This window comes from Lithobates pipiens, unplaced genomic scaffold (assembly GCF_037356315.1).
Source record: "Lithobates pipiens isolate NorthernLeopardFrog02 unplaced genomic scaffold, aLitPip1_a1.2 Scaffold_8, whole genome shotgun sequence".
Classification (NCBI taxonomy): domain Eukaryota; kingdom Metazoa; phylum Chordata; class Amphibia; order Anura; family Ranidae; genus Lithobates; species Lithobates pipiens.
In genome coordinates, this window is record NW_027507903.1 from 350668230 (window position 1) to 350693783 (window position 25554).

Sequence of the window (25554 nt, forward strand, 5' to 3'; positions counted from 1 at the left end):
TCCATGGTATATCTAATGCCTTGGAAATTCTTTTGTACTTCTGACTGATGAAATTCTCCTGACTGATACCTTTTTAACAATGAGATCCCCCTGATGCTTTGGGAGCTCTCTGTGGACCATGGCTTTTGGTGTTGGGTACGACTAAGAAAATGTCAGGAAAGACCTACTAGAACAGCCAAACTTTACTTGGGGTTAATCAGAGGCACTCTAAATGATGGCAGGGGTGTACTTATGCACACTTATGACACCACGTTCTTTTATTTTTATTTCCTTTTTTTTTCCTTTTTTTTTTTTTTTAAGTTTCACTTCTGTTTGTCAAAAAGCAATATTTTTGTTTGTGATACTGGAGATTTTAGTTGACTAAAATGTAGCAAAAATTATAACAATTCTGATGACTGAAATACGGCTAAAACTAAAATGGCATGTTAGTCTAAAGACTGACTAAAACTAAATTGAAATGTGACATCAAAATGAACAATTTAACCGCTTGCTGACCACCTCACGCATATATACGTCGGCAGACGGGCTCGTACAGGCAGAATCGCGTACCTGTACGTTTAAGAGGCGGGCAGCGGGCGCGCGCCTATGACAAGTTCCATGAGTCGGGTCGCAGGTCCTGCGGACTCTATTGCCATGGGGATACCCGCGATCGCAGAACGGGGGAAGATGCTAATGTAAACGAGCATCTCCCCGTTCTGCCTAGTGACAGTGTCGCTGATCTCTGCTCCCTGTGAACTGAGCAGAGGTCAGTGACTTGTCACACACAGTCACGCCCCCCCACAGTTAGAAACACACCCCTAGGACACACTCAACCCCTACACTGACACCTAGTGGTTAACCCCTTCACTGCCAGTGTCATTTACACAGGAGTCAGTGCATTTGTATAGCACTGATTGCTGTATATATGACAATGGTGTCAAAAATGTCAGAAGTGTCCGCCATAATGTCGCAGTCACGATAAAAATCGCTGATCATCGCCATTTAAAAAATAGAATGAAATAATGCCATAAAACTATCCCCTATTTTGTAAACGCTGTAACTTTTGCGCAAACCAATCATCACTTATTGCGATTTTTTTTTTTTTTTTTACCAAAATTATGTAGCGGAATATGTATCGGCCTAAACTGAGGGAAAAAATTATATATTTTTGGGGGATATTTATTATAGCAAAAAGTAAAACATTTTTTTTTTTCAAAATTGTCGCTCTTTTTTTTGTTTATGGTGCAAAAAATAAAAACCATAGGGGAGATCAAATACCACCAAAAGAAAGCTCTATTTGTGGGGAAAAAAAGAATCCCAGTTTTGTTTGGGAGCCATGTCGCACGACCGCGCTTTTGCCGAATCGCAAAAAGTGCTCTGCTCAGGAAGGGGGTAAATTCTTCCAGGGCTGAAGAGGTTAATGTAGATCATATTTATGCCAAAGGTTTATTTTTGTGAATTCTGTGCATCTTTAAAAATTACTGTATGATCTTTGTGAAGTATCGTAGCTACAGGTATGAACTTGTCATTGCACATGGCTGTTTAAAGTTGGCACCGAAAACCTAAAATATCTGTGCTAATTTGACATAGCAGGATTTGGATTCGGAGTAAGAATCTTTGTGCCCTTCCATGACCATCAGCGGGAGGTAATTTATCACTGGCTTTTTTTAAAAGCTCGCATAACTCTGTCAGTGTCATGGGACGCTAATTGTTGTAATGAATCAGATTGTTTTTTAAATAAATTGGCTTTTTTTGTAAACATACTCTTGTTTACTAGTTTAAACCTTGTTGCATCACTTTACAACATTAAAGCGGGAGTCCGCAGTTTTTTTTTTTAAAGCTACAAATACTGCAGGTGCTGACTTTTAAAATAATGACACTTACCCGCCCAGCACGCCCGCGATGTCGGCACCCGAAGCCGATCTCTCGATCGTCTCTCGGGTGCTGCCGCCGCCATCTTGGTTATGGGAATCACGAAGTGTAGCCTTTCGGCTTCATTTCCCGGTTCCCTACTGCGCATGCGCGAGTCGCGCTGCGCAATAAGGATGGTCCCCGCTGTCTCTGGGGATCCGTGTGTTTCCCAGCAGGCAGCGGGGGGACCTTCGGAAAGGGGAGTACCTTCTGCAGAATCTACGCCGGAAGTGGGTGCAGATACCTGTACTGTACAGGTACTTGCACCCCCCTTCCCCCTGAAAGGTGCCAATTGTGGCGCCGGAGGGGGGGGGGGGGTTCCGATGAGCGGAAGGTCCACTTTAGGGTGGACCTCCGCTTTAACATCTTGCTGTGATAAATTGATGTGGCTTGGTATTAGTTCTGTTACCCTGTCAGTCTCCAGTGTTTTTACAGCACCCTGTCCTACTGCAAAGTGTAAGCCAAGCTGCCAAATAACCAGACACTTCTAAACTTTTTGTGTAGCCCCATGTATATTTTGCTAGAAGCCTCAAACCCTGCAGATTAGGATATATTTTAAAATTCTATTTTTAAGCTTCTGTCTGCATTTTTCAAAGCAAAACCGCATTTCATGGCCTGGCCGAGGGTACAGGCCTTCTTCCTTTTGCAGCTGTTGCTGCTCCTTTTATGGCCCAGCTGGTCAGGATAAAAGGTGGCCAATCTGAATTTAAAAAGAGAGAACACTGAACTCAGTTCTTAAAGGTTTGTGAACCCTTCTACATTTTCAGCTAGTATGGTTCATAAAAAGTGAACTGGTCCTCATATTGGTTGTGACCAAATTGGCCTTGGGTTGTAATAATTCACTTTATCTGTTCATAGGCATCAGTCAGCAGAAAGGTGTAAGTACTGGTCAGCACCAATTGCCAGAGTTCTACATTTTATGCATGATTTGTAGCTTGGAAGTCGCTGACAGGTAGTATCCGGAATATGCTGACTGCTGCCCTGCTGGATTCAGCTATTCCACACTAAGGATCATATGGCTTGGGGAGAAGCTGCTATGTGCTTATTGGACTTGTCTTTATGGTGCCACATCGCACCTTGCGACCTTGTCAAGACACTTGATCTTGTGTGCCTAAATCTCTCTCTATATATCTACGGTACTGTGAAAAAGTTTTAGGCAGGTGTGAAGAAATGCTGTAAAGTAAGAATACTTTCAAAAATATCTTTTAATTGTTTTTTGTATCAATTTACAAAATGGAAAGCAAGGGAACAGACCAAAAATCGAATATATTGTATTCACACAGAGGCTAATTGTTTTATGAAAGACTTATGGGAAAATAAGTCCTCATGGGTCAATGCGTTTCCCATTTCCACTTCTTCAGGACACGTGTGAAAATTTGCAGTGGTACCTGAACAAGTAAAAGAATAATTGTAATGTATGTATGGTATGTCAAAATTGCATATTCATTTACATTCTACAGCTGAATTCAATTCATATGGTTAAGGCCGCGTACACACGGGCGGATTGTCTGCCCAACTTAGTCCGCTGAACCGTGTTTCAGCGGACAATCCGCTCGTGTGTGGGCTTCAGCGGACAGTCTGACGGACTTTGTCTTTCGGAATTTCCGTAATTTTGTCCGCTGAAACTTGGTTTTGTCCGTCCAAACTTGGTTTCAGCGGACAGTCCGCTCGTGTGTAGGCAGGTTGGACGGACTAAGTATGGCGCATGCTCAGAAAGGATTTACACGGCCGAAGGTTGCATTGCAGTGTATTGGACGTCGTTTTTCTAGTCCCGTTGTACGTGCTGTACACGTCATCGCGCAAGTTTTCAGCGGACTGTCTGTTCATCGTGTGTGGTCAAGTCCGTTCATTCAAAATTTGGACGGACTGTCTGTCGGATTGTCTGACGAACTTAGTTGGGCAGACAATCCGCCCGTGTGTACGCGGCCTAACACCTTACGTATGTGTGGGGTTGGATGTATGAAATATACCCCTGGGTGGGTACCGGAGTATTCGGAGGCGAGGGAGGCGGCAGTCAAAATGTCAACATGAATGGTGCCATAAATAAGGGCAAAAATTCAAACCTGTAAGCAAATCAACTCCCCAGTGGTTTACCTACACATACCTAAAAAGGGGTAGATGGTAAACCTTCATTCATAGAATTACCACGCCAATCTGAACAGGTCTTAGACCAACCCTCATGATACACAAATCTATAAGAAAAATATATAAATGTCAAATTCATGTATGAAAAAATGAATTAGCCCGGACCAGATTATGATGAATACTCCACAGGGATAGACAAGGGGAAACTAGACAAAATTCGGACCTTATGAGTTTGCTGTGGAATCCACCAAATGTTGTAATAAAGATTATATAGTGAGTGGTGTCTACATGCAGGTTATTAAAAAAAAAAAACATAAAAGCACAGATCATCACCAAGTGGCACTAGATGGCAATTCATAGGGGCCTAAATATTTTTGCATTACAGCATACCTGTTGCTAAGGGCTCCCCACATGTGGCTATAGCAATGTAGGGACCACCAATTCCATGCCAGCTACAAAACATAACACAATGAAAAGCCAGTTAAGACCCCATAGCAGAAAGGACCAAGTCAAATAGAAAAATGGCAGATAACTAGCTATCTCACCTAAGCAGATAGCTAGGCAGGGAGAACCGCCAGGCAGGTAGACTTTTTATTTATCCATTTTATTTTATTTTTACATGTGCTGAAGAAGTAGAAATGGGTAAACACGTTGACCCAAGAGGACTTTTTTCCACAATTCTTTTTGTAAAGCAATTAGCCGCTGTCTGAATAAAATATTTTATACTGTATAGCGTATAATGTGGTAAATCATAGCTTGTTATTTAGCTATGCAACAAGTACAATATGTTCTTATGAACATTTTTTTTTCGACTTAGATGTATTTTATTGTTCTGCAATATTTTTGTTAATGTTCAAAGATCTCTTTTGAAAAAGCACAAAGAAACGGGCAGCGTCGAGGACCGTAGACGCAGTGGTCAGCCAAGCAAACCTGATGCAGCAGATGAAAAATACATCATGTTTATTTCCCTTCCACATCAGAAGTCCAGCAGTGCCCCCAGCACAGAACTGGTGGAAAGGCTTGGGACCCAGGTACATCCATCTCCTGTCCAGAAGTGGTCTTCTGATCGAATGCTGGGTTTCCAGCATGCCCGTTCTACAGAAGCCAACATCTGCTGATTTTCAGCCGGCGTGTACAAGGCTTTGCAAATTTAGGACAGCAATCAAGGATGTATGATAACAAGGAAAGGGAAAAACTTCAGAAGAAGCAAACCACAAAGTCCTTCCATCAGTATCTTATCCCTGGAGAAATAGGGTGTACTATAAATTTAATGCTGTTCATATATTACGTTTTTAGGTAATTTCAGTCAGTTTTCAATTGGATAGACAACTTCATGAATCAAACCTACCTTGCTCCAATGATTTATATAATTTTACTTCAGCTTCAGAAACCCTTGTTGGCAAATGGCACGAACATGTTTCATTTTTGTAACTGAAAGTTGCTTTAAATTGATAATTGCAGTTTGTGTAGTCAGCATTAGGGGACATTGTTGGCATTGCATTTAAAATCGAGACATAGCATCTGTTATTGGGGCTTGGGGTTTTCTATATTTTTAAAACTGCCTAAACTAAAAATCCCAGATTTCCCCAATTTTTCCCTCTATGTACGTAGCTGACCACTTCTGACAGCTTTGCTTCTGCAATTCATATGTACTGGGTTTCCTAAAACTTCTTGTGCAATAACCATCTTGTCCCTGGGAAGACAGTTGTTTGTGATCTGGAGAGTGTGCTGGTTTCTAGTAGCCAGCTGAATCAGTGTGGTGTCTGTCACATGCTTGCTGAGCGTAGCCAGAATTTTGTTTGTCGGGTCAGAGATAAATTGCAGTGTTAGTTCATGAGGCTCTACAGCGATCATATGACTGCTTCTCTCGGACTCCACCCTGTTTGCTTTGTGTGTGTGTCAGCCTGTGTGTGAGCAATGGGGTGGTTCACATCTGCTAATTAATAACCAGAGTATGTGTATGTTTTTGTGTGTGTGCGTGCGTGTAAATAGGTACACTGAAAAGGGTCATGTATAAGGGCTTCTGTTAACACTCCAAAGTATCTATATAAACTGACTTATCTTTTGAAAAAATCAAATATTTTATGTTTATGTTAAGATGTTGTTTTTTAAGTTTTCAATCATTTTTATTATATATTTTTTTGCATAATAGACAATATCAGGTTTCAGGAAGATATGTGTAATATTAGATTTTCATATTTAAGGAGCTATTGATATATTACAATATTGTTAAGTTATCTGTTGTAATATAGTATCCAGGAAACATGAAAGCTAATCTCTTAAGAGATGTTGTTTTTTAGAGGTGAAAATTACCTAAGGCCTTAAGCACACGCTTGTTACCTTATTGGTCCATGCACATTTGGACATTTACAGGCATATTTGCAGAGGAGCGTTTTCAGCCTGAAAAACATCACAAGTGTATTTTTCAGAGGAGCTTTCAGCATAAAAAAATGCTTGATGCGAATAAACATACTGCTTCAGCGTCTTTGATTGTGGTGAAAAAATGAGCGGGGACGGGGAATGTTTTTTTTGGGGGGAAAAAAAAAAGCTTATAAAAGAAAATGCACATACAGTAAACTCTTGTCCAATACGAGCCGCTGTAAGCATTTTTTATGCTAATTTTTCTGCCAGAGATTTTGGATTTTTTTTTCCTAAAGTATATGGGCCCTAAAATGTTTTTTTTTTTTTTTTTTTTGCATCTAGAAAATTACATTCAAAACTTTATCTATAGTTCTGGTTAGAGAGTTTACATTGGGGTCACTGGGAAAAATGCCCCCTTACACATGGCTAAAAAGATTGTGCCAGCGGTTACTTGCCTGGCTAGTAAGTTTCCTAGGGTCTTTTTGAAACCCTGATTGAGAGAGACTGCTCTAACAGAATCCCAGGGTAACAATAAATAAATAAGACCGTAGTTCAATCCTTCCTCACTTTTTCCAAAACGAGAAAACTAGACATACGCTTTATTTGGGGTGCCGCCATTAGCTAATATGTACCTTCCCATCCCTTATCCCTGTTCTGCTGGCTGCAGGTTCATTTTTTGTTATTTTCAGGTACCTAGCACAGGATACTCTTCTTCCTGTCACATAACAGCTCTTGTCTACTCAGATACCTTCACTGTCACTTTGGAATTACATATCTTCTGTTCAGTCAAGGCAGCCAAACTAAGTCAGGAGACTGTTCATATAAGTAGCCATTAAAATATACCTATTTTCTTTAAAGGGTAATTATTGTTACATGTTTAGATAATAGGTTAATGGGCATCCAACCAAATCTTCCACAAGGATGTGGCTGGCTTTTGGAGCATAGGAATCTAGATTGAGCTGTTGGAGTCACATGAGAATATGAGTCATAAATGGGCATGTGAGATGAGCCATTGTCATAACAGCTAGTCTGGATTTCTCATTACACTGTACTAAATTCCTCTCTTAGTTGGTAATCCGCCTCACAATGCACTGAAAATGAAGGCTTAATTTAGTAGCCAGCTAGACTTTTTTTTTTTCTCCCTGCTGCCCGTGTGTAAGACTGATTCATAAATGAGCATAATTTGGGTCCTGGAAAATGAAAACCGCTAAACGAGATGTTTGCAGCCTCCATGTTTTGGTATAATATACTGTATTTTGGAAAAACAAACCTTGTACTTTTGATTCAGTCTTAGCTCACCCTGCTGCTTTCCACTATTTTATTAAAATTAATACAGCATGCATCTATGCACACTGATGTGAAATCCTCTATCCCTACTGTGTGTTTTATTTATTTTTTATTTTTATTTTATTTTTACGTTTTTCGATTTACCAACATCCCCGGAGTCTACTTCCTGGTTTCCCTGAAGCCACTGTTGATGTAGTCCTGGGCGTACTGATGCCCCCTGGGAAAGCAATGTCTATGTGCAAAGGCTGTGGTACACCTGTCAGAGCTACACATGGAATATTGTTGGATCAGGGCTGAAGGTAAGTATGTTATTCGGTAGCCTTCACTGGAAGAGGTAGGGGAATTAATTACGGGGCAACTTATCTTTGACGAAAAGTGAGTGAACCTGTGAATTGCCATATGGGAGGGGTGTTCTGTCAGGTTCATGTTAACCTATCTGCCCCAACACCATATACTCCCTTTTGGCTGTTCGGAGCAGGAGATGTCATCTATGAGACACCCTGGCATTGCTTAGGCAGGCCTGGCTAATTATGACAGACACTGTCCACATATCGGTTCAGCTGAACAGCATGTACTAAACATTGTGAAAAGATACTTTGCATGGAAATTATTCAGACATCTATTTACTAGATTTTTTTTTAACACTTTATGGGTTTTTACAGTTTAAAAATGTATAGTGTACACTTGTTTTTCCTTTATTCTAATGCTTACTATGTAGCAGGTCAGTTTTTAAAAAAAAAAAGCAGTGAAAGAACCAGAATGGTAAACCTTTTTGGGCACCTATGACCTTAAAAAGAATATTCTGTGTGAGCGTCAACCTTCATGATGACCAGTGGGCAAGGGCTGTGTGAGAAGGATGTTACAAGCACATAAATGACCACACAGTTTTAAATGTATTGCTATGTATTGGCCAAATGAGCACATAAAGTGTTATTTGGAAATACGACTTTTGTGGGTTTATTCATACTGACCACAAGACCATGCTTTTTATTTGTGTTCTTCAATATCAGTGACCTAAAAATTTGTTCAAAGCAAAGCCTGATACCTAGCCCCAGAATTTGAGCATACCCACTTAGTACTAAGCTTGCCTGTGGTGGCCGGTGTTTCCTGGCGTGTGCCAGGCTCCGAAACATAATTCACTATTCGGATAGCCTGCATCTATTTCTGGAACATATGTGGGTGATGTGTGAGCAAAACAGTGTTGGCATTTACTTGAAAGAGAACAAAAATATTTTAACAGGCTGGTTCAAAAGCTATGGGTGAATTGGATTTTTGTTTACTCAGTTGAAGCTTACAAAGGCTAATGTCAACCAGGATGTATAGTGCCAGCTCGGGTGGTCAACAGGAGTGTGGTTTACAAAATCTGGGCTATACATGCAGAATGTCTAGGTCATTATTAAACAAGCAATCCAATCTCACAATGAAGCCATACAAAAATTGATGTGGTTATTATCCAATGGGATTTGCCATTCTGAGTTGTGGATTGTGAAGGAACGTGGCACAGAAGATGTGTTGTGCAACAGCAGCAATGTACGTGTCATTTTTATTGCCAAGCAGTCCTGAAAGGAATGGGTGAAAGTTAGGATTGCTCTTTGATGGACGGCAATGACATGGAATGTAGCCGATGGTTCTGTAACCTTGTACCAGTCTCATACATATCTTGAAAGCGAGACCTGTCCAGTGGCATTCAATGTGGATACAGAAGCTGGCAAAGTCACCAGACAGATAACTGACTGTCCAAAAATGCCTTCACAGCATCTTGTTAATAGTGTGTCAAAACATTTCTAATGTTAAGTTTCTTAAAGAGACCCATTCAATGTTATTCAAGAATGTAAATGGTGGGTGTTATTTTTTCAATGTTAATTTTGACATCAAATTTTTATTATGTTTTACTTTGTATTTTTGACTAAAATGCCATTTTGGTTTGTGTCAGCTGAATTGTTTTAGTTGTATTTTAGTTGACAAAAAGATCCAGTACATTTTGGTCGACTCAATATTCTAGTACCCTCCTGAACTCCCGCTTTCCTCAGAGTTCCACCTCTGTTAACCGCTTGCTGACCAGCTGCCGTTGTTATAATGTGGCAGGTTGGCACGGCTGCGTGAATCGCCAAAGGTGTACGTTGGCCACTTTTAAGAGCTCTAGGGGGTGTAATAATGCCGCCCGGCCAGAACCCTGTTCTGACAGGGGAGTGGAGAGAGAGCTGCTGTTCCTAGTGATCAGGAACAGCGGTCTCTCTTCCTCCAGTCACTACACTCCCTCCACAGTTAGAAACGCATGCCTAGGGAACACTTAACCCTTTAATCGCCCCCTAGTGTGCCAGTGACATTTATCCTTCCCTGTCGGTGACCTTTGTACAGTAATCAATGGCTATTTTTAGCTCTGACCCCTGTATAAATGTCAATGGTCCAAAAAAGTGTCCGATCTGTCCGCCTCAATGTAGCAGTACCGCTAAAAATCACTGCCATTACTAGTAAAAATAAAAATAATAATAAAAATGCCATAGAGTTATCTCCTATTTTGTAGTCGATATAACTTTTGTGCAAACCAATCAATATACGCTTATTGCAATTTTGTTTTCACCAAAAATATGTAGAAAAATACATATTGGCCTAAACTGATGCTTGATTATATTTTTTTTGTTTTATAGCGCAAAAAATAAACTGCAGAGGTGATCAAATACCACCATAAATACTAACATGTTAGATTTTTTACTCCAGAAGTATATGAGTTTGGAAATTCTAGAGGAATGCTTAAATAATGCATTACAATTTAACTAAAACCTTTAGATTTTAGTCAACTAAAACATGAGTAAATGAAAATTGGAATTGATTTTCATCATGGTTTTCATCAATTGACTCACATTTTATTTTCGTTTAGTTTTTGTCACTAAAAACATGCAGCTGATGAAAACTATGATGAAAATATTTTGGTTGACAAAATAAACACTGCTCCTCCCTACTAATATAAAGTTAATTTGGCTTGTGGCAGTTTTAGTTAGTGACACTAAATGGTATCTGTATTCTCCAAAAATAATCTATACACATTCACTACCTAATCTCTTGCCAACCGGCTCATGCCGATATACGTTGCCAGAATGGCACGCCTGCGCAATCTGATGTACATGTACATGTATGTCAGTACGCAAAGCAGGAGCGTGTCCGTTAGGGCTGCAGATTTGAAGTCCGCCAGCGGTCCGCAGTCACGGCGAGGAGAGGCAGAGCTGGGAGATCTACTGTTTCCTGTCATCGGGAACATCGAACTAAGCTTGCATACTTGAATAGATTTTATTTAAAATCATAGTTTAATATCAATATAATTTGCATTTGAGTGGAACGTACGTTTAAGTTTGTTTATATTATAGCATAGTGTAGCATTATGTTATAGCATAGTTATTTTTATAACATTGTGTTATATTTTACTTTAGGATGTCCAAATATAGAAGCAGTGCCACTGGATTTTATTAACCTAATTTCTTACCAAAACTAAAAACTGCTTCAAGAGGGGTACTAAAAAACTGGGCATCTTCCTCGCAATGCAAGAACCACGCGCTGGCCAAAGGCAGGTCTATATCACTTGTACCTCGCTATGTGATCTAAGTAATGCAGGAGCGGGGAGGTTATGTGTAGTTTACCTAATCCCATGTGGGTTTTTTCCCCTGCCCAAGTTCATCTAGGTACAAAAAAGAGAAAACAATGGAAAAGATCTGCATCTTTCTCCATGTTTTGGACAGAAAGGTGATGCATCTGAGGTACTCTGATGTAAGTGGATGCACTTTGTTACATTTGTCTGCTCATAGACATGGGTCATTTTAAACTCCTGGAGGGCAAACTGAACAGACATAGGCGTCACAAAAGTACAGTTCAACAATTCCGCAGGGCAATTGTTGAAAAATCAGAACAGATGCATTCGGTGTAAAAGAGCCATTAGAGAGGCATTTTATGCAATGTCATATTTTTTTTTTATAAATGTTTTATTTTTACCTTGTGTTTTTTTAGTAGTATCTCCCATTATCCCTGCCACTAAGACCTTGTGATGAAACCTCTAATGCTCTTCATCCTCTGGTTATACTATGGAGTTTGTTTGAGATCAGGAGATACAAAAGAAGCACATGAGACCCAACTAGAAAGGCATTCTGCACCTGCTCTGTCTGCCCTGTATAGAGATATATAATGTATTGTGGCCTGTGGGTGACTCTGGGAAATGAATGTTTGAGTGTCTTGTTTCATTCTGTGCAGAGATTTTCAGAAATGAGCTAACATTTCTTTTTTTTCCATTCTGTTTCCACAGAAACTTGTGAGCGATGCTCCAGTGAGGGTGTTCGGGAAGTGTTGTCAGCTCAGACCTGGAGGCGACAGCTCTTCATCTTTAGATAGTTCCGCTAACTCTTCTGACACAAAAGAACAATGCCCCAAATACCAGGTAGTTCATTTTGTTTGTCTCTGCTAAGAAATTATTCAAACAGCAACAGTAAAATCTTAGTGAAATGGTAGTTTAATATACAATTTATATCCTAATGACTAAATACTGTAATGTAAGACTAGCACAAAGGAAACACATCGGCTCCATTTAGATGTGTCGGGGGGGGGGGGCAGCAAAAGTTGCATGTTTGCCCCTGCCCTTTTAAGCTGCAATAGGCAGCAGTTGGGGGTGTTTACATGCTGTGTTCATGATGCTTTGCAAGTGCTGCAAAGTCTCGCAACCCGACATGTAGCAATGGGCGGGTGGCATGACCACCAAACACTTACACATTCAAACAATTAGGGGATCATCACAAATGCTTTGTGACCATGAGCAATGCACATGGTTGTGGAGCGTTTTTCAGCAAAAATGGGGTTAAAGCAGGTGGTGAGGAGGTGTCGCATTGCTTCCTCACCACCTGTCAGTAGTCTTTGAAGCACAATCTGAGCATTGGAAGGGCTTCAGAGGAAAGGGAGATTTATATGAGTGTCTAAATTTACCCTTACTCTTGAAAATGAATACCTGAACTGAAAATGTGCTGATTTACTATGTTAACCCCTTCACACCGACTTAACACAAATATGCAGCCTTCGTCTTGAAGGGAGTTGTACTGGGAGGCCTAAGCGACCAGCCGGAATGTCCGCTGGCTGGCCGGAGACCCGAACAAAGACAAAATCGGGTTTCGGATCTAGTAACCTGGAAAAAATTTCATGACATCACTTCCAGTCTACTTAAGATTTGAGGGTACCAAATTAAAAAAAAATTACTGTATTCAAAACTGCCAAACTTGGCGGTTTGAATGCTTTTAAGTGCCAATGAAGGATTTGGGGCCTTATAGACCCCAGATCTCTCCATAAAGAGTATCTGTCACTGCCTATTGTCGCAAGGGATGAAAAAAATGAAAATAATCTAAAGCCCCACATCCCTCCGTGCTTGCGCGCAAAAGCGAACGCATACGTAAGTCGCGCCTGCAAATGTAGACTGTTCAAACAATACGTTAGGCATCGCCGAGATCATTAGAGTGAGAGCAATAATTCTAGCACTAGACCTCCTCTGTAATACTAAACTGGTAACCTATAGAGATTTTCAAGTACCGTAGTTTGTCGCAATTCCACGAGTGTGCCCAATTTTAAAGCATGACATGTTGGGTATCTATCTACTCAACGTAACATCATCTTTCACATTATAGAAAAAATTCTGCTAACTTTACTGTTTTTTTTTTTTCTTCCTTTTTTATGTTCCTGAAAGTGCATTTCTTTAAAAAAAAAAATAGTAAATTGCTTTGAAAGACCGCTGCACAAATATGGTGAGACAAAAAATATTGCAACAATCGCCATTTTATTCTCTAGGGTCTTTGCTAAAAATATATAATGTTTGGGGGTTCTAAGTCATTTTCTAGCGAAAAATATGTTTTTTAACTTGTAAGTAACAAATGTCAGAAAAAGGCTTGGTCATGAAGGGGTTAAAGATTAGAGTTTAAAGGGGAAAAGATCTGCAGGGCAACCCCACTGTATACTTTTGATTAGTCCTTTGCCTTCTGCCTTTTTTTGGAGGGGGGGGGGGCACAGCTTTTAGTGTTCCTCTTTAACAACGAGGCGCATTCCAGCATGCAAGTTTTAGTACAGTCTGGAAAATGAAAAAAAATCTGACTATTGTTACAAACAAGATCTCTTTTTACCACATTTTTTTTCTGTGAATTCCAGTTTGTTTTGCCAATGTCATCTGCCTATCACAGCATAAAAGACTCCAGGTACACACACCTTGGATCCCGTTTGTTAGTCGTAATTGTTTGTACCTAAAACAATCTGTCTACAGTACTGGGTTCCAATTTGCAGGCTAAAAGCTGACATCTGGCGTGCAATGGAAATTAAGTTATAAAATCCCATGGTTAGGAGGAGGTACTTTTTAGGTGGGAGACCGCTCCAGATGGATATATTTAAGCAATTTGTGTTTTTCGGGTTCACCGTTTAGTCTGAATGTTGTTAAACAAGCTGTATGTCCTAGCATTAGTAAAGGGTTTAGTATCAACAATGGAATGCTGACTTTGGCAGTCATTCCAAATATATTTGGTATTTCATGCTTACAGCAGGCAAGGAGTTAAACCACAAGCACATGTGACTGTTAAATGCTGAGTTGTTCCTCTGGATCTTGGTTTGGGATCTCCTCACTTGGCTTGAGTTATATTTTACATAAGAGTAGAGTTTGGCCAGAGGAGAAGGCAGTCATCTGATGCAGATAAATATTCTTCCTGTCAAGAGAACCTGCAGCGATCACAAGCATCTTATTACAGCGTCCCTAAAATAGTAACCCTGCAGCTATCCCTTTGTAACAATTCAGATTTGTGTTATTTTAAGTTAAGCTGGAGATTGGTTATTGTGTTGCTTTAAGAAGATGATCTGATCCGTAACGACATCATTCCCTGACTCGTGCTGTATACGGGCTCAAACTATTCACTGCTCTGGGATGGTTTGTATCACAAGTCCACAAATAGCTGTTTCCGTCGAACTGGGGTGAATATCATTACTTGTACAAAACCTACAAGGGGAAGACAATTGCCAAAACATTTTAGTCTGCTGCCTTTTTATCTAAAAGAAAAAAAAAAAAGGTTTTAAAACCCTTTTTGGTATATAGTGGCTGTTGTGAATGGGACTTAAATAGCAGTGATTGGTTCTCTAGAGTCATATTCTCTGTTTTATGTTTTAATTATCCCTGTGACAATTACACCTCCAACCTTATTGGTTGGTTGCAGTGTGCGACACCGCCGCATTCCTTTTCTTTCACTTACATTTTATTGAAAAAAAAAAAGATACCATGCTTACGGATTGGACCTCAGAATCATATAGACATAGTAGCCCAGAAAACCTCTGTAATCTTTAAAAGATTTAATTGGGGGGACTATTACCGCTCAGCCATTGTATTATGACCGGTAAGTAACATTGATTATCGCATTACAATGGCACCTAAAAGTAGGTGGGTATATTCTAGATAGCGAGTGAACTTGTTGTCTCTAAAGTTGATGTCTTGAAAGCAAAAAAAATAGGTAAGTGTAAAGAGATGAGCAAATTTGACAGGGCCAGATTGTAACGGCTAGATGACTGGGTAAGAGTAACTCCAAAGCTGCAGCTTTTCTGGGGTGCTCCCGTTCTGCAGTGGTCAGGACTAAATATGGTTCAAGGAAGGAAAACTGGTGAACCGGTGACAGGGTCATGCCTGGCCAAGTCTCATTGATGGACATGCTCTGTATAGTCCAATCCAATACAAGAGCTACTGTAGCTCAAATTTCTGAAAAAGTTAAGATATATGCAGGATTTTACTTTCAATAGTGTTTAATCAGTTTTGTATAAAACAGGTGAAGAGAATATGTGACAATGACAAAATATAACGCAGTACAGCCAAAAAGATTGCTAGTATGCAATATCAAGGCTGCTATACAGGTCTTTGTTAATCAATAATGGAAATATGGTTGTCACAAAAGAGGACCATGAGTGAGAATGAGGATTGGCTAGAGGCTCATGTAAAGAAGAAAGGAAAAGTAGAAGAGAAAACTAAGTAAGAAGAAGGGCAATATCCCGTCTTGGAGTAAGAAAGAAACGACGAGGCATGTACTAGCTAACCTTACATGGCTCATTATCCAAGACACCTTATTATGTTTGACCATAGAGTAAGAGGTCCCTGTATTCTTCCAGGTCCATGATTATTGGCTGCCAGTAGTATAAAGAACTTCAAGGTTTGGGAGTGTCTAGGAGCACCCGGGGGGGGGGGGGGGGGGGAGTCTTTGAACAATACACATTGTGGGGTTCTGAGTACATTGATAGACTGACCAGGCTTGAAGACAGAGAATTGAGCGATGACATTACACACGCCCACCATGTATCCAGAGCTCTGCTGCCATGAGGTAGAGGGGAGGGATCTGAGTGGATGTGACTGCTCGAAGAATCGAATGCAGTGGAATCGTTTAGACCCCAGATGTCTCTTTAAAGAGAACCTGTTGCGAAAAAAATAATCATATAGGGGACTTTTTGTCGCCTGTGTGATCATTTGAAAACAAAAAAAGATAAGTTGGTCATACTGGTATGGCTGATCGGTGTGCATGTTTTGTCACTCACTGATGTCTTTGGATTTAGTATATTACAATTTGTGTCTTTACTGCATATGTATAACACATTATAAAATGTTCCAGTTATACCAGTTTTATTTTTCTTTCCACTCTTGAAGTTGTTACTGTGCAGAAATGAGCACAATCAGAACAATAAACAGCCGAAAGCAAACTATGAACTCTACTCTGACACCAGTTATGGGATGTGAGTGGTGAGCTGCAAACCACAAGCAATCTGTACTATTTCTTTCTAGTTAGCCCAAAGCAGTAAAAGTGTCATATATTGCATATCAAGTGGTGGCTGGCAGCACTGCTAATTTGCTTGTTCTTTATTTGTGTTGTGGGAAAAAGAAACAGTAAGTGTAACCAAACAAGAGATACCAGGCTTACTAAAGGAAGTGTGACTATATTAGACATGTAGAGAGATTTCAAACCTCCAAGCCTGCATTAAAATCCCCAACATGCTTTACAAACTCAGCAGGAGAGCAGGAAGTTGCACGTGAATGATGTCAGATTACATCCAACTTTAGTAAAGCTAGACAAAGCACACTGAAGCCTGTTTTTTTTTTGTTTTTTTATTTGGATGTGATCTGACCTCATTGGTGTGCCGTTTCTGCTGAGTCAGTGACATTTGTTAACTTAACGACATCAGTAAAGGGCTCTGTTCAAAGTATTACTAAAAGCAAAACTTTTTTTTTTTTAGATTTGAATAGAGTGGAGATGTATTAGACCACCTGTCACTTTATTGTGGTCTATGTCCCCATTAGGGAAATCCACCCTCCCCACCGTTATCATTGAAAGTAAAAGAAAATCCCAAATTTTTGGTTTTTCCAGAAAAGCAATAGAGGTGAAATCTCCCAGAGGAACACTAGTTCTCTTGACCCTGGGGGTCCCCAAGACATTCCCTTAAAGGGGTTGTAAAGGTAAATGTTTTTTCACCTTAATGCATTCTATGCATTAAGGTGAAAAAACATCTCACATTGCCTGTGCCCCAAGCCCCCCCCTTTTTACTTACCTCTCCCCTCGAAAATCCCGCGCTCGCCCCCGCCGTCCTCCTTCACCACTCAGCCTGGCCACTGATTGGCTGGAGTGGATGGATGGAAAGCAGCGCAGCCATTGGCTCACACTGCTGTCAATCACATCCACTGACGTGGAGCGCCGGGGGGCGGGGCCGTGTGTCAGTGAGCGGCTATAGCCGCCGGCTGTATCACAGGAGCACGCCCGCAGATGCTTCTCACCATGCGAGGGAGCTCACATGAACGTGAGAAGTAGCTGCGGGAGGAAGCAGAGACAACCACCGAGGGACCCCAGAAGAGCAGGTTCGCGGCCACTCTGTGCAAAACGAGCTGCACAGTGGAGGTAAGTAAGTAATGTTTGTTATTTAAAGAAGAAAAAAAATTTAACTTTACAATCCCTTTAATTAGGGATTTCTTCTGACTTGCTGTTTGGCTATGGTTCAGAAAGTGAAGGGAAATCTCCCCAGTGGGACACAGGTGGCATAAAAAAATCCCTCCCCTGCGCTATCCAAAATGAAAAAAAAAAGTTTTATCTATAGTTGGACTTTAATGCTATGTGTTTATTTGCACAATTACATTTTGCTGAATAAGATTTCTTAACACTTCTATCAAAATACCTTTCATTTTACTGTTCTATTGTTTTAACAGCTTATGGGTTTGTAAAGTTTAATACTTACCAGATTATTTTTGGTTAGCACCTCTGCTCATAACAATTGAATCTAATGGTTCATTGGTTCTGATCCCTACTAGGACAATACCTGCATGGAGTGTGAATGTTCTCTCATTGCCTGCATGGGTTTCCTCCCACAATCCATAGACATTCGCATAGGTTAATTGGGTCTTGTCTAATCGGCCCTAGTAATGTGAATGTGAGTTGGGGACCTTAGCTTGTTCCTTGAGGACAGGGACTAAAGTGAATGTAAGGAAAGAAAAAAAAAAAAAAATATATATATATATATATATATATATCACAGCATAACTTTATGGTGCTAAATAAATGTAATATGTAAAAAATTTAATAAATCAAGATAATATAATAGGAACGTTGGACTTGAAAGCATGTGGAAATTAAGTTGGAAATTTTGCAAGGTTTCAAAGTGCAAATTATTTGTATAAGACTGCTTGCTTTTTGTAAAACTAAAAAAAATACGACTGTAATCCTACGTCTCATTCAATTTATAGAGTTCTCGATGTTCTTCGGATTGCAACATGCTTGGAGAAATGATGTTTGGTTCTGTGGCCATGAGCTACAAAGGCTCCACCCTAAAAATTCATCAGATACGGTAGGCTTTTAGATCTATATTAGTTTTATCTGTTGTAGAAGAGCTTACTGTATATGTATGTATGTATGTATGTGTATGTATGTATATATATATATATATATATATGTGTGTGTGTTCTGTTGCACCGTTCTTTTCAAAAAGGAAGTTTGTGTTTATGAATATTATTAGAATAGCATTTTCCAGTTTGTTTATTCATGTACCACCATCACCTTTCTGTGCTACCTCTATAACTGGCCTGTAAAGGACCATATATATTACCCCTCTACATCGACCATAGGTTTATATGTAATGTCTGTCATTACACTGTATGGTTTACAAGCTACTCTGCATTTTACCTCCCTGTGGCACTGATGTGCTTATTCCCTTCTAAATTTGCCATAGCGAATACAATGAAGGCTGCAATTATCCAAAGAAATTTGTTCTTTCCAGAATGACTCTTGGAGTCTATAAAAGCAGAAAAATCCAGTCCATTAGTTAAGATGACTACCAGATTAAGCATATTCTTCCATGATGTAGTCATACACATTACACAGTGGCTTCTTAGACTACTAAACATAGCCACGAGAAATTGTATTACGGGCAGTAATTTCAGCGTCACTGCGATTGTATTTTGAAATTTGAGTAATATTTCAGTTAAAAATAAAAGGAAGAACAAATCGGCACAATAATAAAAAACCCTATAACAAATAGCTGCTGAACACCAGGGACAATAATCAAAAATCCCTCAGAAAAATAGTAAATAGATAGTGCAGCACTAAAATCAAGTCCACATGTGAAACAATAAAAACACCATCCATGTGATCTTCAGTGATGATATATGGATACAACATGCAGGTGACTCCATGGGTATGTAAGAAACCTTCACCAACACTAAAGATGGCCTCTCACCTCTCTGAAGGGACCCTTTAATTATAGAGGGTCAAATACACCCTTGCTGGCACAAATGGATGGTACACAGTAGATCCCAATCAGTCCGGATACAGCAGGGAACAGCGACTAATGTGCGTTGATGTCTCCAAAGTCACATAATTGTCCTTTCCTGGCCTATCTTCATATCAGCACAGGACTCCCTCCTTAGTGGCTTATCTTAGGCTAGGTTATCAAATTTTTGCCATCTGTGTCCCAAAGGAGAGATTTCCCTTCACCTTCTGTCCTATAGACAAAACAGTGAGAGGAAATCCCTCCAAAGTGAGGGAGCCCCGATGTGTCACAGGGGTCACCAGTACTAGTGTCCCCAGTGGAAGATCCCCCCCCCCCCCATTTCTGTTCTGGTTAACCCAAAATTTGGGATTTTCTTTCAGTTTCACTTTTGATGATAATCAACAGGACAAATGGAGAGGAGGACATTCTCTAATAGTGGCACAGACCACAATAAAAACTAATCCATCTCCACTCTATCCAAATCTTAAAAAAAAAATAATAATAATAATAATTTTAGTTATGCTTTAATGGTTAAGCTTAGGGACAGTTTTTTTTTTTTTTTTTTTTTACCCTTCTGTTTTTAAGATGTTTTAAGATGAAAAGCATTTAGTTTGCAGCAGACCCCCCTCAGGCCCCTAATACTTACCTGAGTCCCATCTCTATCCAGTGATGTCCATGACTGCCTCGTAAGTCCTGGACTCTCCCTCCTGATTGGCTGAGACACAACAGTGATGCCATTGGCCCCCACTGCTGTCAATAAAACTCAGTTAGCAAATCAGGAGAGAGAGGGGACAGGGCTGAACTGCAGCTCCATGTCTGAATGGATACATGGAGCTGCAGATAGGCTTGGGTATCCCCATAGCAAGCTGCTTGCTGTGGGGGCACTCAACAGGAGGGAGGAGCCAGGAGCACCAGCCAGGGACATGAGAAGTGGAGAATCTGTGCAAAACCAACTGTATAACATTTTGTTATTTTAATAGAAAAAAAAAAGAGACTTTACGATCGGTTTAAGTTTAGGGGTTGGGTCAAGCTGCTTTTTCTGAATGAGGGTAAGCTTTAGTGGTAGGTTAATGGGTTGGCTGCTATGCTCAGCTTTGTGGGTAGGAATAATTTTTAATAAAATAGTTACACCCCTACTACTATGCCAAGTTTAATTTGCTGACAAAATGTACTGCATTAGTGGTGAAACTCCATCAGTGCTATGTAAAGTGGCATTGAAAAGCTAGACTTAGAAATTGATTTGTTAATGAAGATTTAATCCTCCTCACGAGTGAGCCCAACTTTTTTATTTGGCGTGTTATCAAATGTCAGCTAACTACTGTAGTTGCTGCTTTTTGGGCTTCCTGTCCAAAATTTTATAACGCATGCTATAGAATACATGACTACTGCAAATTGGATACCTACTTGTAATTCATCTGTGAAGTATTTAGATCAGGGGTAGGCAACCTTAAAGAGGTGGAAATCTACCTGAACAACATGAGAGAAGTCAAAGATCACCGGGCACAGTGTTGCCTCCTCACACCTGGTTTAAACCTCTTATTACTGTACTACTGTGTCGTAATTGCGTGCATTGTACAGCAATCAAGGGTTTAAATCGGGTGGTAAGGAGGTAGCATACCACCTGTCAACACACCCTTTGCTGCTGCCAAATGCAACTAAGGACTCATTCACTGGTGCAGCTATTGGGGGGTGGTAAAACAGCAGGATATATTAGAAGCCTGTGGCTAAGCACAGCAAATCCGCAGGAAAGCTGCAGGTACACTGCACTGCGCCCGCGGTGTGGGTAAACCACAGCACATCAGTGTGAAAGCAGCCCTATTCTATTATGCTTCTCTTCTTTCCTTCTGCTGGCACCCATCTGGAGACCACTTTCTGGGATAAGAGATGAGTGCAGTTGGTATCACTCCGCATGGGACAGGAGCCAGCGCTACAGAGGAGGCATCGGCTTATATGGCTCTTGCTCTCCTTACTACAGCTCCAACTTTACAAGTAGTTCCTCTGCATTGTACTCTGTCTGATGCTCTGGGATGGTGGATCAGCAAGCCCAGACGGTGATCTACCAGTCACCTGTCCGCGATACTGGTAGATCACAATCTACAGTGACTCAAGAGGGTCCATTTATAAAGCAGTGAATGTGACTTTCATCAAACATTCCCTAGTGGAAAATCACATTCACACATAGTCCTGAAAGATTCTGCTGCAGACAATGTTTTGCAAAATTTTAGATTCACTGCTTTATTAATATGCCACAGTAGCTCAGTAGCTCAAAGTGACGTTTACAAGTAAAGAGAAGAACCCTTCTCTCCCTCTCCCTTCGGAATCCCCTTGGGTTTTAGTGGGAGACCTCGTGCTTGTAAGAAGATAATTATCATTCTACTCTGTGCTCTGAGAGTTCTTTGCTATGTATTAAATGTTTATTTGTAAAACTTAAAACATCTACTCATGTTCATTGTTCCTGTTTGTTTTGCTTGCTTCTTCATTAAGAATATTTGTATATATTCATTCTGTCTCTGCCTTAATTGCTTGTAATTATAAGCACAGTAAATGTTCTGCCTGGGTTAATATTGCTCCATTTAAGGTAAAACCTTTTGAACAGTCAGTTTAATAGTCTTTTATCTTTGTCTAGATCACCTCCTCAACTGATGCTGAGCAAAGTGTTCACTGCACGGACTGGGAGCAGCATCTATGGCAGCCTTAACACGTGAGTTTGTTTTCACATCCACAGGCTAGCTTGGAGCATCTTGGTTAATAGAAGGTGTAGTAAATTTATATACATAGTGAACAAGATTGCATGAGTTTAGCTCTGCTGGACTGTTTGTTGTAACAGAACAGCTGCTGGATTATGTCATTATCTTTTGTGAAGGCCACTGTGGTATCACTGGCACAGATTCAACCTTTCATCTCCAAAGCATTTTTGCCATCATCTTTTTAACTGTTTATGCTGTTTTGCTCTGTTAATAGAAAGCATGGCACAAAACAGATTTTACCTAGTAAGCCATAATATATATGACCGTTGTGCAGGTTACCAGGTATATTTAACATGTAGGGTTTTCCGATCTGCTGTTGCACAGATTTTGCACAATACCCTAAATAAACCATTAAAATACGTACCTTTAGTAAGTTAGTTAAGTTTGGGTGTCAAGCACGCCCTTTCAGCATATCGGCAGGTAAGATTATCAAAAGGTAGCACTGTAGACAGCTTTGTGGGTGTCACCTTGAAAGTCATTTTAATTGTTTTTCATGTGTCTTCAACTACAGATTACAAGACAGCCTTGAGTACATAAGCCATGACAACAACACACTAAAAGCTGAGAATAGCAGCATTATGAATGGTCTCCTTGGAAACATAGGTAATATTTTATAGAGTAATGTCATCTAATAGTCATAATTACATTTCACATACATGTGACTTAAAATCTGACTGACGTGTCATGAGAGAAAATGCAAGCTACCATTGGAAACCTGAAAATACTGGTTTACTGGCTGTCATTCTGGTTGCCTTATCCCAGGACCAATATGCAGACTTCTACTTTTTATTCAACTTTTCTGATCTGCATACTTGTTCCTGGGTAAGTGAATCAAAAAATATTAATGTATAAGAGCCAATTAGCACTGTAAGGAGAAGGTGATCATTGGCAGCTCCTATGTTTTACATGACAGCGTTGTTTTAAAGGAACAGTCCACATTTGGGCAAATTAAGTCTATTTTACTTATTTTTTTACTTTATTTTATTTTTTTCTGTAATATTTAAGTAGAAAGCGGTTTACCCGAGTAAGGGGCTTTCCCCTACGATCTGACTTCCAGAAGGAGTCTGCTCATGCCTGCTCAAGTGTGTTTCTCAACGACAATTGGAAATGAGAAATTCATGTTGCCAAAACAGTTTGTGCAACTTTCATTGATGGTCATTTATTAAAAAAACAACACACTGGTGTAAATGAAAGTGGTGGTCCTAAAAGGCTGTAGCACATGGGAATGGTTTTACTGATCTGAAATGAGATGCATTGTAGTCTATGGGACATTGCACACAGCTGAGGAATAATCAGTAATACAGTGATTGAGAACAGAGCATTAAAACAAAAAATAGAAAATTTTCCATTTGTGTGCAGTAATTTACTTGTGTGTTTACTCGTTTTTGGCCACTTGCACGTAGGCATGAGAAGGATAAATGAGACTACTACGATACTGGCAATGAAGAAAAATGTTACTGTTCTATACTCAACATTACGTAGGTCTTTACACACAGTTTTTGGCCCCTTGTACAAAGATGTCACAAGTTCCTGAGTAAACATCAGTAAATTATGATCCCCCTGTGCAAGAGGCCTTAAATCCAAAAGCAAATATTTATTTTTGCAGTAGGAGGATGCAGGATGAATTCTTCCATCCATGACATTTGTGCGCATGGAGGGCACCGTTAATTAGAAATCTATTAGTGGATGGCTAGCTTTATCATTTTTATTTATTTATTTTTAGATAATTTGTTTCCCTATGCGCTCACTATAATCACATGCAGCATTCAGTAACACATAGTGCAAAAGAGTCTTTGACACAACCTCATGCTATAGTAACACGCAGCCGTGGGAAAGATTCTCCCACAAACGTTTCTGCGACCTACAAGTAGCACCCCTGAAGTTATAAGTAGGACAATTAAATAAGAAATGATTTAATGTTTCTTTAACCACTTGCCGACCGCCTCACGCCGATGTACGTCGGCAGAATGGCACGGGCAGGCATAAGCACGTACATGTACGTGCTTTGCCTCCCGCGGGTCGGGGGCCCGATCGGGCCCCCGCCCGGTGCCTGCGGCGGTCGGTTTTCGTTCGGGAGCGATCCCGGACGAGGGGACGGCCATTCATTCATGGCCACCCCCTCGCGATCGCTCCCGACGAATGGAAATCCCCGGTGACATCACTTCCTCTCCTGTAATGTAAACACAGGAGAGGAAGTGATGTATTCTCTCCTCCGTGTCGGTATTTTTCGTTCCGACACGGAGGAGAGCGGATCAGTGAGTTGCACCAACACATCCCACACACAGTAGAACATGCCAGGCACACTCACACCCCCCCTTTACCCCCCGATCACCCCCCCAATTACCCCTGCCCCCCAGTCACAGTGACACCAATGTCATTTTTTTTTTTTTTTTTTTTTTTTTTTGCATTGGTGTCATTTGTGACTGTAATAACTGTTAGGGCAGTTAGGGTTAGCCCCCTTTAGTTCTAATGTACCCCCCTAACCCCCCCAATAAAGGTTTAACCCCGTGATCACCCCCCGTCGCCAGTGTCACTAAGGCTGGGTTCACATTGCAGCGGTTTATGAGAACGAATGTGATTCGCACCGCACTGCAGTGCAAATCACATCCGATCTCTGTGCGATTCGAGTTCAGCCATTCGCCGCACCCGCCGCACCCGCCACACCCGCCGCACCCGCCGCAAATTCGCACGGGACCCTTTTTTTGGCCCGCAGCAGAATCGGATCGCATGGGTGTTCACACCATGCGATCCGAGTTTGCAGATCGCACTGCGATATGCGAACTGATCTGGGGGTGTCAGTAACATTTCACTGACACTCCCAGCAGTTCGCATAGGGCAGTGTGAACTGCCGCCGGGAGGCATGCGATGCGGGAACCCGCCGCGGATTCGCGGCGTTTCCGCATCGCTCCAGTGTGAACCCAGCCTAATAAGCGATCATTTTTCTGATCGCCGTATTAGTGTCACAGGTGACGCTAGTTAGGCAGGTAGGTATTTAGGTTCGCCGCAGCTTTTTATAGCGCTAGGGACCCCCATATACTACCGCATAAAGCCCCCTGATTGCCCCCTAGTTAACCCTTTCACCAGTGATCACCATATAACTGTTACAGGTGACGCTGGTTGGTTAGTTATTTTTTTATAGTTTCAGGGCACCCGCCATTTATTACCTAATAAAGGTTTAACCCCCTGATCACCCGGCAGGTGTCATTTGTGACTAATAACTGTTAGGGCAGTTAGGGTTAGCCCCCTTTAGTTCTAAGGTACCCCCCTAACCCCCCCAATAAAGGTTTAACCCCGTGATCACCCCCCGTCGCCAGTGTCACTAAGGCTGGGTTCACATTGCAGCGGTTTATGAGAACGGATGTGATTCGCACCGCACTGCAGTGCAAATCACATCCGATCTCTGTGCGAT

The 25554-nt window shown here is 40.8% G+C and overlaps 1 protein-coding gene across 2 annotated transcripts in view; it reads left to right on the forward strand.

The window, feature by feature from the left end:
- FNIP1 (folliculin interacting protein 1) overlaps nucleotides 1–25554 on the forward strand; it is a 152724-nt gene that overhangs the window by 67879 nt on the left and 59291 nt on the right. For both annotated transcript variants that reach the window (XM_077473330.1, XM_077473331.1), the window contains exons 3-6: nucleotides 11912–12043; nucleotides 18377–18477; nucleotides 22025–22099; nucleotides 22657–22748. In XM_077473330.1, the coding sequence (XP_077329456.1) occupies nucleotides 11912–12043; nucleotides 18377–18477; nucleotides 22025–22099; nucleotides 22657–22748 (400 nt within the window). The remainder of the gene's footprint in view (nucleotides 1–11911; nucleotides 12044–18376; nucleotides 18478–22024; nucleotides 22100–22656; nucleotides 22749–25554) is intronic.